General features: G+C 40.7%; 1 protein-coding gene across 3 annotated transcripts in view; it reads right to left on the bottom strand.

Annotated features, from left to right (window-relative positions):
• FRMD4A (FERM domain containing 4A) overlaps positions 1-18,277 on the bottom strand; it is a 383,316-nt gene that overhangs the window by 22,318 nt on the left and 342,721 nt on the right. For all 3 annotated transcript variants that reach the window (XM_075857392.1, XM_075857390.1, XM_075857391.1), the window contains exons 12-15: positions 14,357-14,433; positions 11,170-11,308; positions 8,033-8,174; positions 2,967-3,100 (exon numbers count right to left, since the gene is read on the bottom strand). In XM_075857392.1, coding sequence (XP_075713507.1) covers positions 2,967-3,100; positions 8,033-8,174; positions 11,170-11,308; positions 14,357-14,433 — 492 coding nt within the window. The remainder of the gene's footprint in view (positions 1-2,966; positions 3,101-8,032; positions 8,175-11,169; positions 11,309-14,356; positions 14,434-18,277) is intronic.

The following is an 18,277-nucleotide window of genomic DNA, read 5'->3' as shown; positions in this document are numbered from 1 at the left end:
ACATGCAAACGGTTCCCTACACTGGAGCTGTCATGTGAAGGATAAAGCTCCCGACATAAGAAGCGGAACATATTGTATGGTTATGCTTATAATTACGTTTTCTAGTAGGCATGTAATAATGAATGTTCTAACCGCCATGTCTACATAAGACACATTTACTTATTACATTCTTATTTGATCACACATCTTCTTATAAGGGCTGTTTCAATAAGTGATGAGGGAATTTATCAAGAAACTAAGTTGTCCTAACAAATATTTATAGGTAAATAGCTTCTAAAAGAGTCCAAATCTCAAGGAAAATTTACACATAGTGCTTATTGGTAAGTTTCATGTAAACACAACCCAATGTAACAATAAATCCCTTCAGGTAAGTAGGGTGATCAATGAGAATTCTTATTTGTGAAATTGATCAGACGGCCTAATGAAATGGACTGCCTATAGGTATGGAAATGGGTGTTAAAGAGGCTCTGTCACCAGATTATCAAATCCCTATCTCCTATTGAATGTGATCGGCGCTGCAATGTAGATAACAGCAAAGTTGTGTTTTTTTTTTAAACCGATAATTTTTGCCCAAGTTATGAGCAATTTTATATTTATGCAAATGAGCTTTTCAATGGACAACTGGGCGTGTATTGTGTTTTTACCAACTGGGCGTTGTGAAAAGAAGTGTATGACGCTGACAAATCAGTGTCATACACTTCTCATCGTTCCCACCCAGCTTCTTTCACTTCAGACACACAGCGTGACGTCACCCACAGGTCCTTCAACCTTGGCGTCTGACAGAAGATACATGGGCTCCAGCCGTCCGAGAGGGTAATATGCTCATCTCTAGGGAGTTTACTATGCTTACCTGCACACCGTGATGCTGCTGCAGATTCAACTGTACTCTCTCGGACGCCTGGAGCCGATGTGTCTTCTCTCGTCCGACGCCAAGGTTGAAGGACCTGTGGGTGACGTCACGCTGTGTGTGTGCAGTGAAAGAAGCTGGGTGGGAATGATGAGGTCACCCACAGGTCCTTTAACCTTGGCGTCGGACAAGAGAAGACACATCAGCTCCAGGCGTCCGAGAGAGTACAGTTGAATCTGCAGCAGCATCACCGTGTGCAGGTAAGCATAGTAAACTCCCTAGAGACGAGCATATTACCCTCTCGGACGGCTGGAGGCCATGTATCTTCTCTGTCAGACGCCAAGGTTGAAGGACCTGTGGGTGACTTCACGCTGTGTGTCTGCAGTGAAAGAAGCTGGGTGGGAACGATGAGAAGTGTATGACGCTGATTTGTCAGCGTCATACACTTCTATTCACAACGCCCAGTTGGTAAAAACACAATACACGCCCAGTTGGTAAAACGATAAAACACGCCCAGTTGTCCATTGAAAAGCTCATTTGCATAAATATAAAATTGCTCATAACTTGGGCAAAAATGATCGTTTTTAAAAAAAACTAAAACTTTGCTGTTATCTACATTGCAGCGCCGATCACATTCAATAGGAGATAGGGATTTGAAAATCTGGTGACAGAGCCTCTTTAATACTTCTGTCTCCTACCTAACCTAATAAACGCTTTGATGCTGATAAGTACTGTGTTGTTTTTTAATAAAAATATTATTGACAAAGTTCTGATAATTTTTAGATTTATGCAAATTTTTTTCTAAATGCCCAACTGGACGTTTTTTTTAGTTTAACCAAGTGGGTGTTGTAAAGAAAAGCATATGATGCTGACCAATCAGCATCATACACTTCTCTTCATTCATGCCCAGCTTTATTCACAGCACAGCGTGATCAAGCGAGATCACGCTGTGATGTCACTTCTTCCCGCAGGTCCTTCACCGTAGCGCCGGAAGAGTGAACAGACATTGGCTCCAGCCGTGTCAGGACTGCTGCTGACGAGACTAATCGTCCTGGCACGGTTGGAGGCGATGTCTGTTCACTCTTCCGTTGCACCGGTGAAGGACCTGCGGGAAGAAGTGACATCACAGCGTGATCTCGCGAGATCACGGTGTGCTGTGAATAAAGCTGGGTACGAATGAAGAGAAGTGCATGATGCTGATTAACCAAGTGGGTGTTGTAAAGAAAAGCATATGACGCTGACCAAACAAAAAAGAAAAGCCCAGTTGGGCATTTAAATTTTTTTGCATAAATATAACAATTATCAGAACTTTGTCAATAATAAATGTTTGTTTTTTTAAATGCATCAAAGCATTTATTAGATAAGGTAGGAGATAAATAAGTATTAAACTGGTGACAGAGACTCGTTAAATAAGTTGCTATTTTTTGGGAAACGCAAAGCCTTATTTTAAAATGGAGAAAAAGGAGAGTGGCACCTTGAAGCCCCTAGGACCCAATACAAAATATGGACCAGGGCTTCAGTCACATACAATGACTTCACACTATTGATAGTTATAAGGCTATCTAATGTTACTATAGTATTGGGACACAACATAACACCCTTGTTGTCCTTTTATATAGCAATATGGCCTTCGGCCCTCTCAGACACCAGGGTCTTTGTGTGACTGCAACATCTGCACTTTCTTTAGCTACACCACTGAGAGAAATGGATATCTAATAAAAAATATTTAGATATCCATTAAAAAGACATTGTAATATAAAAGTTAGCTTACTGTGCGTTAACGGTGGCATAGTCCAATATGGACAGCCATGACTAAGGACGCAGTCAGCGTCAGAAACGCGTAGGCTCCGCTCCAATTGCTGTACCATCCCTCTGTTGCACATAGGGATATTGACCTATATTTTATCGCACTTGTTTTACCCCCTGCTTGAATAAAACTTGGAAGAAGATTCCTATATATTTTTAACAGAATCACACAGACTCATCGCTGGATTCAAGCCTCCATCTTTTTTTCTATAAAATTTACTGTAGTGGAGGGGAATAAGAAATTAGCGTTGATCAACCGTCCCCATACGATCCCACTTAAACCCCAGCCCAGGAAGAAATGCTTGCTCCGTACCGCTTCACGTAGACAAAGTTTCTTCAGCTCCTCCAGTCGCTGCCGTAGGGTCTCCTCTAGAGCTTCCTGCCTGGATTTCAGTGCAGCCAGCATGTCTTTTTTGGCAGACTGCGAGCTGTCGGACTCCTGGGAACCTGTCAACAAATAAATGATTTCACTACAACCAGCTGACAACAGCCTGTACACATCTGGAGCATTCATTGAGAAACCTACAGCTTCTCATGTGGACGCTACATAGGATATAGCATAGCTGACAAGATTCTCCTTGCATGATCATATGCTTGTTTCAGTTCTGACTAACAGAAAGCACCTGGTGTATTATTTATGGCATGTTTAACACTTCATTCTGTATCATGGTGTGGGAATAACTGGTTATTAAATTAAAAAACAATGTTAAAATAATCACCGGAAAAAGTAATTGGGCGTAAGCATCTAGTTCCTTCAGTTAGGATATATTTGCACACAATACCGGAAACCCTAATTACAACCACACTTTGTGCATTTAGTTAGATTTCACTTTTCATGGACTCTTAAAATGGCTATTGTTGCTAGTTTTACCATAAAGAATAAAAAAATCCAATAAATCCACAGCAAAGTCCATAAAATGTTCAGTAATTTTTTTTTAAGAAATAGGTGTGCACATCCATACACATTACGTGCCCTTAGATGAATGTCCGGTCTTCCGAGCAAACACACTAAAGCTTCTAGTAAATATGAACAATCAAGGATTTCTCTGAAACCACATAAAAAAGGTCACCACAAGGTAGATCTCTATACTTCATATTAACTGAATAGTTGTCTTGTTGTAACACGCAAGAGCTGCAAGCCATGGGAACAACCTGTTCACTTTCACTCCTCATGCCCACACCTGTCTTCTTGCAATTATCTGTTCAACGTCGGACACGGATAGATATATTAAACAGTCCTTGCTAATCGTATAAACACTGCCATGCAATGTGCACCTGTGAGAGGAGCCACCTCATTTACTATATCTCTAATAATGAAGACTGAAGAAAATCTAGTAAACCGGAGCAATGGCACAGTCAGGCCTGAACACCAACTTTAGTTTCATTGAGTCATAATTAAGCAATATATTCTTAAAGGGTACGTGCACTTTTTATTGCTACAATGCATTTAAAATATAATGTTACGCAACTTTCCAAATATTCTTAAATAAAAAGATCATACAGTTGTGTGTCTACAGCTCCAATAAAGACCTACGTGTCGCTATAGTTACAGACTACAAACAAACCCTGTGTAGTCTGATCATGCAGTCATACTTCCTTTCAAATGTCTCCTTTCTTGCTAACATACATTTGGTAGATTGAAAATAAGTTGGGGACAGATAGACGGGAGTATGGCTGTAGAATTCAAATTCAGTTTACAGTATGAAAACAAAAACTTCACAACGGCCTAGAAATTATGAAACGTCACAGAGAGGTCTAATAAAAAAGAAACCTTATAATGGTCCATATGAATAGTAATAAACTTGTTACTGGACAAAACTAAAAAGACCAATTCACTATTCAGCAGTTCCATAGACAGAAGGGGTGAGATTAGAACAGTACATCAATATGGCACAAACCAATCCCACAATATCGCTTGTAATCTAGTGAAGGTAAACATGTTATGTGATACACTTGTAAATATCAAAGTGGTTGCTAGGTCTGCTGAACAATAGATAAAACTATATCGCTAATAGTACAAACAGAAAAAAGGAGCAAGTTCCCACTGGTTCATAACCTTCCAGATCAGCTGGTGTTCTGCCAAGTTCTCCAGACATCTGTTAAGTCCACACCACCATATCATCACTTGCAGATATACAAGTGCTACAACTCCAACCGATGCCAGAATGGGCTATTTATTGCTTAATAATCTGTCACCGGCCGAGGTTTGGATAAATTGAGTGGAGACATTACATTGTTGAGATTATCTCCATGAGTTGAGAAAAACGAGAACTGAAAAAAACGGATTTAATTTCATCGCTCTGTGATGCTGCTGTTTATTTTGAGGCCTTTTCTAATGGTCTAATCTAAAGAGCATTCACCACCTTAGCAAAAGGACAGCGTCAAGAATATGAAAATGATCATCAGTCTCCACATGGCACTCTCATAACAGTGCCCACAGGTTACATCTTTCACATAGTTCATTTGTGACCTACATACTCTGCCCCATAGTTCTGCTACCTAACCATTAATGGTTAACATGTAATCTGCTTTTCCTATGCAGAGTAATATCCACTTACTTTCTGAAGTATTCTTCATCTTTAATTTTCTAAGCCAAGAAGCCATGTCACAGACTTCTCGATCAGAGCGCAATTGCTTTTATATGACTCATCAGTTACTATAGAATGAGACAGGGAGACAGTACTATCTGTGCCTACATAATTTTTGTGGTTTTCTGCTCCCTCTAGCAAGGTGACCATCAACTCTGTTTAGTGTATTAAAATGGTCACCTTGCTAGAAGGAGCAGTATACTACAAAAAGTACGTAGGCACAGATATTACTGCCTCCCTGTCTCTTTCTATGTGGTGGTAACTGATGTTACGTGGTCTGTTGCTTTGCAATGCGCCCCAACCATTTCAAGTGCATACTCATAATAAAAATGATAATGCAAGAAACATTGCCAGATATTTTACCAACATATCAATGTCTAGATCAGCTTGCTCCTGTACCCGATATTTTAAAACGGTTATAAATATATTATGGTTAAACCTTGTAAAACGAATACAAAAGTAGAACTAAATATTGAGAAACAGCTATATGCAATATATTAATTGTGTTAGCTAGTACAGCATCTGTGTTTCCAATTATAATAGGAAGTATTGGGTTAAGAAATCTGGTATACACGGAAGACCCAAATCAGAGGAGAAGAACAATCACTCATTTCACCATGCACAATGAAGTCAGTCTTGTGGGTCTAGCCCTCAGCAAAACAACTGAATATAAAGATTCACAAGATCTACTAAGAACAAAGAAAAACTTGATGGCTTCCCAGCACCATTATAGCAATGAGTAACCTTTACAATACAAACCCTTGAAATCGAATTAAAAAAGCAGGTATGAGATGACAGCACTGGATTCTGAAGAAAACTCTGAACAGCAATCTTAGTTGGAAAAATAACCCAGATGCAGACATGTTGGAGTATTATTGAAAAACAGATAGGATATCCTAACAGACCAGACAATGGGTTCTCTCTTTTGGAGACCCTCGGGAGCTCATCACAGGATACACACACGCTCACATCCGTCTCGATGAGCTCCCTTCATTGACAGGGATGCAGTAAGTCCACTTCCAATTGCTAGCATTAGTAAAAGTGCATTTATCATAGCCTCCTGAGACTTTTACTGGTCGGGACACATTTACGTATAGGGCTCCACAAGCCAGCAACGCCATAAGCCTTCTATCTAAATTGCTAACTCTATATGCATATGCCTCCAATGTAGTTGGAGCTGTCCATAATTTTTTTGTGAAATATAAAACACCTTATCAGGGTGGAAATCTGAAATAGTTTTATAAGTAAATAGTTACAGCTATTGGTACTGTGCCACTATGTCCCAGAAAATGATTTGACCCTCCCTATATGTGCTCCATTCTATAATATGTCAGAGTGCTACATACTGTATTAGGGATAACTGTATGGACTTGATACATTTATTTTGTAGTGGGCCATTTGGATGTGTCACGCGTCTGTTACACGTAGGAAACATCTGTGCAACGCTGACAGACATATGCACACATCATGATTGACATACAATTGTATAAATAGGAATTCTATCACAGATTTCAGCTTGATGGTGGCAGAAGGAAAAAAAAACGTTTTGTAGTTACAATCGTAAAAGCACTTATAACAATTGGTGGAAATGTCTAGTGTGGCAGATAAACAGCTATGAACTTTAAAAACAAAATGTGACTACCCTCTTGAGTTTATGATTTCAGGTTAGGGTCTATGAATAGCCATGTGAAAAAAATGGATGATAAGGCAGCTGGACTGGTACTATGTGCAGAAAAAGTGGTGGAAAACAATGACAGGTGCAAGCTGGCATTGTTTTTGGCAAACATAAGATTCATCAACATCGGCTTCTATGAGATATAGCCTTCTTCATCCTTACGTGTGGAGCAGGTTTAATATATTAGGATATCATGTTGAGGATATTGAGGTTTTAGGATACAACTGTAACGTCTATAGCCACGGACCGTCGTTCTGGCTTACCCTCTGACGGCCGCGACCATGGACGTGTGAGTTCTCGGCGGCATCTCCCTCCTGAGAGACGCCAGCATTCACTTCCTGATTCAGAGACTGCCTCCCACAGGGCGCCCGCACGTGCACGACCTTAGAGGGCCAGTACGCGTCCAGTTGCAGTGAATCTGCAATTAGCCCAGAATGCTGCTGGACTATAAAAAGGGCTCTGCCCTCTTGATCATTGCCTGAGCGTTGTTGTGTTACCTTAGTTTGTCTTGCAAATGGTCTCCTAGTGTTTTCCAGTTCCCAGTGTTAGCCGTTCCTGCTGCCTGTACCCTGTATCCTGTGCTACCATGCCTCTGTGCCATCTAGAGTTGAAGTCGAGTTGTGTCTTCCGCTCATCTACTGTGTTACACCCACCGGGTGTCTGCCTGCTGCCGGTGCCTCATCTTAAGCCTGAATCACTGCTACTGTCTACATAGCCACAGGTACCCTTTCTGGACTATAGACATTGTATTGTACCTGGTTGGCCAGCTGCTATCCTTCTACGCGGTATGGCCCAGTGAGTCCACACCCCACATCGTGACAACAACTAACGTTTCTATGGTTGTATGCTAGTATTTTGTATTGTTTTGTTTAGGAGAATGGCTATGAAAGTTGACTGACTGAAGGAAACATACACATATATATAGAAAACCCAATTTATATAGTTAACCTTGGCAGATTCAAAACCATGGCCCCTGTGCTACAAAACAACAATGCTTATAACAAAGCTAACATGCCACCCAAGGTATAGTTCAGCTGTCACAACACAGATGTGTAGAGGTGTGCGTTACAGTATTACAAGACAAACATACGACGATCCAAGTGATAACATCCTTACCTGATGACAACAGGCTGCCACTGCTTCCACTGATAATTTTTCCTTTACTTCCCATATTTGCAAGTTTTGAAGTCTTTAAGGTTCCAGTTTCTGTTAAGTCTATGGCAATTTCACTCAGGCTTCTTGCAGCGTGTATTTTGGACTGTTGGATAAGACGTTACATCCTATTACTGTAGCTTTTGTTTGAACATGTGGCCTATGGTATTTTTTTAAATATGACAGTTTCTAAAGGAATCATGACGGATCACATGAAATACAACCAGTAGATGTGGTAAGAAATCTTAGAAGAAAACATGCCTGGGCAGACATCTTTTTATAAAAGCAGGCACAACTGTAACTTTCTTCAAGTACACTCTAAGGCCTCATGGACACGATCGTAATAGTTTTTACTGTCCGCAAATACGGATCCGACAGCTACACATCCGTAGTTGTCCGCAAGTGCCCACAGACATTATTGGCGAGTCCGGAACATGTTCTATATTTTGCGGATCATTTCTATGGCCCGGACACATGTCCGTAAATATACTGAAAGGTGTCTGTAGCCAATAGAAATGAATGGGTCCGCAATTTCATCCATAATTATGGATGAACGTTACGGTTGTGTGCATGGGCCTTACAAGAAAGAAAAAGTCATTCGTAAATGGGCTCGAAACAGAAGGCATTTATTTACAGAAGTTCTCTGCGTAAATTGATTTGAATAAGAATCTTATTAATATGGAAGAAGAAATAGAAAATGTGATTTAAAGTCTTTCGAGCCTTCCTGCCAGTTCTGACCTTTTCTCAGTTCATATTTGATTTGAGGACCTGAGTAATATGAGGTATTGGTTGCTAGGGCATGTTGCTGGATTATCCCATTGAAAAGACTGCAGCTGTTACTCAGTGTATCCTTACTCCCCTAGCAACCTTTGTGCTTAAGGTTTTTCTCAAATCTATAGCTTTAGGTCAAAGCTGTACGGACAGCATAGAAAGGGAAAATAGCAAGGAAAGGGTCAAACATTTACCATCTCCGCTTGCATTATTAATCAGATTTTTCTAAATTTAGGTGGCTCTTTAACGCAACACTAGATATTCTATAAACATTTTTGGCCCTGAGACCAGATCTCCGGTATTGAAGCAGCAAGACTGAAGTGTGTCAGTGTATATAGACATCAGTGTATACAGTGAATCCATATTCAGTACGCTATGTATGTATGTATGTGTGTAGACACAGCACAATCATGGAATCAAAGTCACGGAGAATAAATGATTAGATGGAGACCGCTGATTTTAGGAGATGACTTGCTGAAAAACGAGGAAGTACAGTAAATGTGAGCGTTTCCCGCTTCGTGTAGCTCTGACATTTGCTTTACACCCACATGCCATCAGTGTGATGGATTGCTCAAGGATGAACTAGTCACAGTCTGACATTTCATCACTCCCCAAACCCTCTTTTCAAAGAAATGCCTGCAGCCAGCTATGAAAACTTTGAAGTGGTTCTTGGTCAAAAACCCAGGCCTCAAATTCTAGGGCTTTATTATAGATCATATTTACCAGTTCCTATGTTTCCTAGGATTTCTGTAACTTTTTATACTGGTTTGGATAGAATTTATTCAAATCATTCTACATGTTATTCAAGACACAAACGATGTCTACAGCTTTTTATCTGTTCTTAACTGTGTAAGGCCCGATTCATATTTGGTCAGTATATTGAAGCCAAAAACAGGCCTGGATCCTATATACAGCGGAAATAGAAGTGAAAGATTTAAAGGGGCTTTCCCATCAGGGACCTTTATGGCATATCTACAGGATATGCCATAAATGTCAAATAGGTGCAGGTCTCAGAGGTGGGACCCACATCTATCTCTGGAACGGGGCCCCCTAAACCCCGTTCTACCTCTCTGTTCTGCGGCTGAAGTGTGTGATTCTCAACCATGAAGAAGAAAACAGCTTGCTGAGCTACGCGGTTTCTGTAAGTCCCAGAGAACGGGGTAAAACAGGGTTTAGGAGGCCCCATTCTAAAGATAGATGCGGGTTCCACCTCTGGGACGTGCACCTATCCGATATTTATTGCATATCCTGTGGATATGCCATAAATGTCCCTGATGGAAAAACCCCTTTAAGCTTCTTTTCTTTGCATTCCCTCCTGAATTTCACTTCAAAATACTCATGCAAAGTACTGACTAATATGTGAATGAGGCCTTAGGGGTTTTCTGTTTCTCTGATATTCAGGTAGCGCTACACACAGTAGTCCACAGATGTCCTGCATGATACTAACTGCTTTATAATTATAAGGCTCAGATGGGGATCTTCAAAAAAACTCCTGATAAGTGGGATTTAGAAACAAGGCAATGTAGGGCCTTTAAAGAAAACAAACAATTACAATAATTGGACACTTGAGTGTCCAAAAACATTGGCACAATACCAATTTCAACGTGCACCCTGCCATGCGCCAGTATGAATCATGTCTACGAGTGTGTGTATATAGTGAATAAAATATAAAAAGGATCATTCAGTGTTCAACCAGGGTTGTTAAGTGATAATTCTTATATTTCGGTTTCCTTGAAATGCTTTACATTACAGTTCCTTTAAAAGCAAGGAGAAGTATATTATTTGACATTTCTAGTAAAGAAAACAGACAAGTACAAGTGGCAGCTTGACATAACTGGAATAGTTCTGTGATTGAATGTCAACTATAGCTCCTAGCATTGGCATTTTATTATGAGAGAATGTATGTGGCTCTTCCCGCATACGTGTCTAGTGGTATCGTCAATGATTGACAGCTATGCTTGCCTTCAATAATATTTCTACTACAATCATGCCTCATACTGAAATAATGGCTTTTGTGTTACTCACTCTTTACATAGATGACTGGTAAAAGCAGATAATAGCATTAAAGTTTAGCAGGGCAGAGGACTCCATAAATAATGATCCCATGGGGTCAGGATACGACAGGAAACATTTAGAAGTACCAAAACACAAGCTAACCCAATGGAATGATATTGATTGAATGTTAATGGATACCATAATCTTAAAGATGCCACTTGAAAGATTGATACATATTTGACCTCGTGATCCGCATACTATTGTCTCATGATATCATGGCTCCTAGACAGGAAACCTAATCCGCTCCACTATAAACCATTGCATGAGTCGCTTACCTTGCTTTGTTTCCTATCCAGATAGAATTGGTGTTGGCTAATGGCCATAGCCCAAATAGACTTTATGAGAGCAGCACATGCATACCACGTGTGCACAGCAATGCCGCCATGTCCAAATGTCCTCCTGGTAACAGATGCCCTGCACATAGAGAAATGAGCTGTGATTTCCCCTGGACACATCAGACATGAGAGCAGGAAGCATAAATCAGTTTACAACTGCGCTGAACAGAAACAGCTTACATCCTACAGCCCATGACAGGAGGCAAATTATCAAATTGGTCACTGGCTCCCATTAACCCCTGTTCATCTGAGAAGAAACGGATAGAATCAGGTCCAATTAAAACATAAGAAAATCTTCACGCTATATTATCCAGAAAGAGATTTTAAATTCACCACCCACAAGAACAATTGGGCTGTGCCAACAGTTTGTGGATACATCTTGCCACTAAATAGGATTATAGAAATATAAATGATAACAATCTGCACTTAATATTTTACATAATATTATTGAGGCATACACTACAGCACTCCGTGCCCCATCACCAATAGCAAAAACACATGATACATGCTTTCACTGTCAGCTGGCCTGGAAGTACTCAAGATTTGCTGTCAGCACTGAAATTAGACAGTATTCACATTGTTACATGTACATAAATATGTTTACAAAGCACAGGATAGAGATATCTAGCATACAAAAAACAATTCCATGTGGCCCAGGGAGAATTGGCCAGAATAAGGACTCATGCACACGACCGTAAGGGTTTTTACTGTCTGCACGTTATGTCACCAACACGTGCCAACCCCTTGAAAAGGTCTCTATAGTAAATCTCCTGCCATTGCATAGGAACCCTTCCGCATTTATGGACAGCAATACATCCGTGACCATCCGCAATTGTGGAAGCGCCTATAGACTTCTATGGGCGAGCCTGTGCCGCAATTACAGACAAGAATAGGACTTTTCCATATTTTTCTAATCATTTCTATGGACACATCCGTAAATATAGGGAAAGGTGTCCATGGCCTATAGAAATTAATGGGTCTGTAACTTCATGCGTAATTACGGACCCATAATTACGAATGAAGACTATGGTCGTGTGCTTGGAGTAAGAGTATAAATTATATGTATGTGGCTATAGCACCTACAGGTATTGAAGGACTACAAGTTCCAGCACGCATTGTCAGCCACATTGAAGATGTCCACATATATATGAATAGGCCTATAGACAAGTACAGCCGATACACTGCATTCATGAGAGGTTGGGCACTATTACAGTGATTAGACATGTAACTGACATTCCATGGAAATTACTGCAATAATTATGTCTAATAATCACAGACGAGGCTTTCTAATGGGTATTTAACCCCATGTTAATGGAACTGCTTATTACACACAGCATGTAGATATGACAATTTGGCAAAAAGAGGAAACAGCACAGAATTTGTAAAGGCGCCAGCCTCGGGGTGAACTGAAACCAGGTGCAGTATTTGTTTCGAGAAATCTAACACTAGACTGCCATAAGAAGAATATGCAGAGCCTGATGTGACAGCAGAAATTAGAACTACAGCTACGCAGCAAAACTTTTAGCTATTGTCGATGGGAGCCTGGGTTTATTATCACTTGTAAAGTGGAGTGACAGAGTACAGATCCACTGAGTAATATTTATTGTAGCCTGTCTGCTACATCAATAGAAAACGAATAACATTGTATTACAAATATTTTATCATTCAGATACAATGTGGCCCTCTACAACAAAAGGTAGATAAAGAAGAGATAGATAACATCCAAATATCTACTTACCATGCCAAAGTCTGCAATGAAGCATCTTTTTTAGCAACTTTAAAAAAACAAAACACTCTAGGCAATAATGGACAACCCCATTTTGCTTAGTGTCTTGGAAGCTTAATTCTTAGGTTGTGTTCACACTGGCATCATGGTTCCATTCCATCAGGTTTCTGTTGCCCCCGTTATGCAAATAACTTAGTCTTCTGCACTATTCTACTCCATTAAAAAAAACAAAAACAGATACCCCATTGCCAGACTGATTTTAAGTCCAAGAGATCTGTTACAAACAAATCTGTCATACCAGTCATGGTTACACCCATGATGCCAACGTCAACAGAGCTTTATGCATGGTGCAAAGCAAGGGGGTGACCCATAACAGGAACAGATTCTGGCTCCCCAACGAGGCAGAAGTGAGGGACCTAGCGCTGATAGGACGTATGAGGGTGGGGAGAGCACAAACACTTATGTACTGTGGCTAATACAGTAATATGGGAGATTTAATAATACTGGCATAATACTGGCATACTGTGCAAGCGGTGCGCCAGTATCTTTCCCCATCCTGTTGATGAATGAGGCGTTGGCTGAAAACAATGGCAAGTGTGATTGCTTTTCCACCAGAAATCTGTCCAGTATAGTGTAATTCCTATAAGACGTGATTAACCCATTATCAGTAGTGTACAGTAATTGTACTTCTAGAAATTGCCATGGGGGTAACGTGCAACTTTCCTCGCAAGCAGCACCAAGTAAAGCAGAGGCTTATGGTCAGGATCACACACACAGTTTTTGGCTCAGTTTCTTGAGCCGATGCCAGAAGTGGATCCAAACGAAAGGAAAGGCAAGCCCTCTTCTGTGTTAGACTCAAAAACCGGAGCCAAAAACTGCATCAAAAACGGTGTGTGTGATCCTGGCCTTAAACAAATCAATGCAGGTTTATGTAGCAATAGCACATATTCTGCATGTGATAACACCTCAGAGTGCTTATTTACTATGCATCAATAAATTAACAATGATTCTCCGCAACATAAATCACTGTGACCGTCTCGGTCATAAAATCAGTGTTAATAGAAGTGCTAGAAGCTGGGAGGTGGTGGATCCAGCCCTGTTCAGACTGCATTATTAGGGAACTTTTACTGGGAGCAGAGGTTATGTGCTATAAAGTCCACACTACTGATCACTCACGCCACCTTGTTTGCTATAGAAAACTATGCCAACAAAGATCTTTATTGGCACATTCCTACGCCAGGAACAATCGTACAATGAATTACAAGAAGCGTGCCATAATATCACAACACATAGACCAGTCAGTCATTTATGCAATTATCTTTTCGCTTGGGAATGCAGAGGTTATGGATCTATTCACATAAAAACGACATGCATGAAGATAGGGAAGAAAGTGCCGCTTACCTGCGAGGATCATGAACTTCCACTGAGAACTTCTTCTCTCTGAAGTAAAGGTTTTCCAATTGTCTCCATTGAAAAATCTAGACAAGAGCACAGCTGGAATCAGTCACCATCTTCAACACCACAGAACAACCAGAACTATCCCCAAAACACAGCTTCTCCAAGACTCCCCAGCATTGACCACAGACACCCAGAAGTAGAACTCTGTTATCTGTCTGTTCCTTTTGTGTAATTCGCAGCTCTTTATTTTCTCTACAATCCTGTAGCAGGAACTAGCAGGAAAGAAAAAAAGAAGTCTTGGGAGCAAGCAGTAGCCATCTGCAAGAGCAGCTTCCTCCTTTCACAGTGGTGGAATGGTAAGGAATTCAAATTCCCCTGCCTCCCATTGGAACAGCCACTTCCTGCCCACTAAATGTGTAATAGTCCCTGAAAAGCACTGTTGCTTCTAAAAACCCAGCAGAGGGCGGGGGCTGAGGGCTGACCTTAATTCAAGGCAAGGCAACATGAGATAACAATGTGAGCTTGTAAAAGCCACTCCGAATATTCACTCAGTGTAGCTTTTCTCAAGACATCACTTAGCTGGTAAAAAGCAAGCAGGGAAAGGGCCGGGTAGCCGATGGTAAAAGTTTAAAGGTGGTAGGTTAATGTGACCCTGGTGCTGTTTTCATGTGGGATCTGTAAAAAGTGAAATGTCTGAGCTTGAATTTGTAGATTATGTATTTATTCAGGTATCTGGTTGATTTCTTATATATTATATGAGTCCGTTTACGTTGAGGGACTTATTTATTTTTAGAAAAGGAGAGATTGTTTATTGAAATGTTATTTTTTCCCCCAAAACATGTATTAAAATGTGTAACACCTTTAAAAAAAAAAATACAAAAAATAAATCGCAATAATAAAATAATTATAGTTTATCTAATTGATCGTGCTTACATTAAAATTATTGCCGTTGTTGGTAGTATTAGTAAATGTCAATGCCATTTATAGCGACATTTACAGTGCATATGCTTTTCTAGTGTGCGGTAGTGGCGTCGCTTGGACCATGTATCCGGGGCATATGCTCTGTATTTTTGACATGGTGCCCAGGATCCCCCCCCCCCACTTTCAATTTTATCTATGTTCTTTCCACTCTTGTTAGCTACATGCTACGTTAGGCTTGCAGCCCATAGGACGTCGAGATCAAAACCCTGTGAGGCCGGCCTATGCAGAGGTCCTGTCACTGCGTTTCATAGGCTGCAGGCTGAGGAACGGGGCTAGGTAAGTATTAATTTTATTATTTGTTGGGGAGCACTATAACTGAGTGGGGGACACTAAGGGCCATTATTGTGGAGTGGGGGACACAAACTGTGTAGAGGACAGTAAGTTGGCACCAATGCTGTGCAGGGGCACTATAACTGTGGAGTGGGGGGGGACTAAGGGAATACCATTACGGTGTTTGGGGCAAACAGTGGGCACCATTACTCTGGGGGGGATTATCACTTTATGTCACACTTATTGTGTGGGGGAATAAGAGGGGCACCACGAGTTGGCGGGGCTTTGCTGCAAAAGTGATGTTCCAAATATGTCTTGTCAACAAACAATGCAGACACAAGTCGTCGCTCAGCAGACAACTTCTTAGAGGTCTGGGCCACATGGAGAATAAATGGGAAAGTTAACAAACACAATCGGAGAAGATGTCAACTGTAAGTCACTGGATTTAACTGTATTGTACTGATGAGGTGGTCTATCTAAGCCTATTGTGTGTTCTAAAAGTTGTTTTATAGCTATTTTGCCTACAATCTATTTTTTTTTTGGGAGGGGGACAAAACCTATGCCTTGGGGCTCGAGCCCCTAAGGAGCCTAGAAACGCCTCTGGCACATGGCACTTGGGTGAGCGAACAATAGGCAACCATTGGCTGCCAGGGAAAGAATAACTGCTTCAATCAAAATTTACTTTAGTTGCTTTATATGATTTTTCAAACTACCAATAGTTCATCTGTGGTTTGAAAAATTGATCCGTGTAAACAGACATTACATTGGTAAAAAGCTGGCAAATCCCATTGTATCCAAAGTAAAAATTGTGTAAGGGCCTGTTCACATCAGCCGGGGTTCCGTCTGAGGTTTCCGTCGGGTGAACCCCGCAACGGAAAGTGGAACTGAAACCACAGCTTCCATTTCCGTCACCATTGATATCAATGGTGGCGGAAACATTTCTAATGGTTTCCGTTCGTCACCATTCCAGCAGGTTTCCGGTTTTCCGACGGAATCAATAGCGCAGTCAACTCCGCTATTGATTCCGTTGTTAAAACGGAAACTGCCGGAATGGTGACGAACGGAAACCATTAGCGATGTTTCCGTCACCATTGATATCAATGGTGACTGAAACGGAAGCTGTGGTTTCAGTTTCACTTTCCGTTGCAGGGTTCACCCGACGGAAACCTCAGATTGAACCCCGGAACGGAAAGCCAATTCTGATGTGAACAGGCCCTAATTGAAATTTATATAAAAAAAAAAAGTTTCCAATCCCATAACCTCTAGTGGTAAATTCCTGGGTAAATATGACTTCAAACCAAGGCTATCCTATTTCTAAAACGGTTTTGATACATGAGGCCCTAAGTATCAGAAAACTCTGCAAATACGTTACACACATAGTATATGATTTCTGAAGCTAACAATCCTCTGATTGCCGATTGTTTATGACACTCTATTAATATTGTCTACATCAGACACGTTGTGTTAGCTGTAACACAGGACTGTTACTCTGGTGAATATCTCTCTATCTCTTCCTGTTATTGTCTCAACAGTAGGGTTAGAAACACGGAGAACTGGATCCAATGTTCAGGGCCCAATGAACAATCGTTTCCTGTTTAGTCAACAAGATTAATGCATAAAATGTAAAGGCGCAAGTCAAGCTAGCTGTGGGACAAAAGGAGATACTTTTACCATGTCCACAGTGGTCATGTTTACTAAGCAGAGCCATGGGAAGTAATAGATTCACTAAATAGTTAAAATCTTCTAATGGACCATTTTGCACCAGTAAAATGCACACCTCTCCACCGGGAGCTTGGTGTATCCACTAAAAATAGTGCTACGATGTTTTTAATTTCACTCCCTGTCTGTAAGTGTGGAACTGGTGTTCAGTAAATCTACTGCTTACTGTGTTACATTGTAATTCTAGGAAATCATGACAAAGGCAGATTGACAAGTAAGGATTTGGAAGAGATTCAGATACTTCCAACTTGAAGGCAAGCAGAACAACATAGACTGGCTGTTTTCAAAATATCACGGAGCTGAACACAGACCCGTTCTGACAGCTTGAAAATATAGTTTACATTTTGAAAAATGTCCACATTTGATGTATTTTGTAGGACAAAACTTGTAGTAGGACATATGGTGGCTCAGTGGTTAGTACTGTTGCCTTGAAGCATTCAAATCTGTCCAAGGGAAACATCTGCATGGAGTTTGTATGTTCTACCCATGTTTGCATAGGTTCCCACCGGGTACTCCGGTTACATTCCCCATAAGTATTAAGCCTCCATATTTCCCACATCCTCAAACTATGGCGCTAGTAACATATCTTAATCTATAATGATAATATACTACTCAGTTCATCTTGTCAGAGTCAGATCATTTTACAATAGAATCTGATTTACAAAGTGCATTATAGATGTGGTACAAGCTATCAATGTTATAACTAACAGATGTTTACTCTCTCGAACTGTCAGGGAAACTCCCGGAAAAAAAAGGAAATCCTCCTGGAATAGTAGACCTTATCCCGCACTGCAGGGGCTGTGCTGTTAGTCCTGATGGTTGTCACGAACACTTGTTGCCCATAACAACCAATCTGATCACTGATTTATTTTAAACCAGCTTTAAAAAATAAAATAAAAGCTGAATTCTGATAGGTTGATATAGGCCACGCCTCAAGTTCTTGTCTAGTTTCCC

Source organism: Rhinoderma darwinii, chromosome 3 (assembly GCF_050947455.1).
Source record: "Rhinoderma darwinii isolate aRhiDar2 chromosome 3, aRhiDar2.hap1, whole genome shotgun sequence".
Classification (NCBI taxonomy): domain Eukaryota; kingdom Metazoa; phylum Chordata; class Amphibia; order Anura; family Rhinodermatidae; genus Rhinoderma; species Rhinoderma darwinii.
The sequence above is the reverse complement of the archived record's forward strand: the minus strand, read 5'-3'. Positions and strand labels throughout refer to the sequence as shown.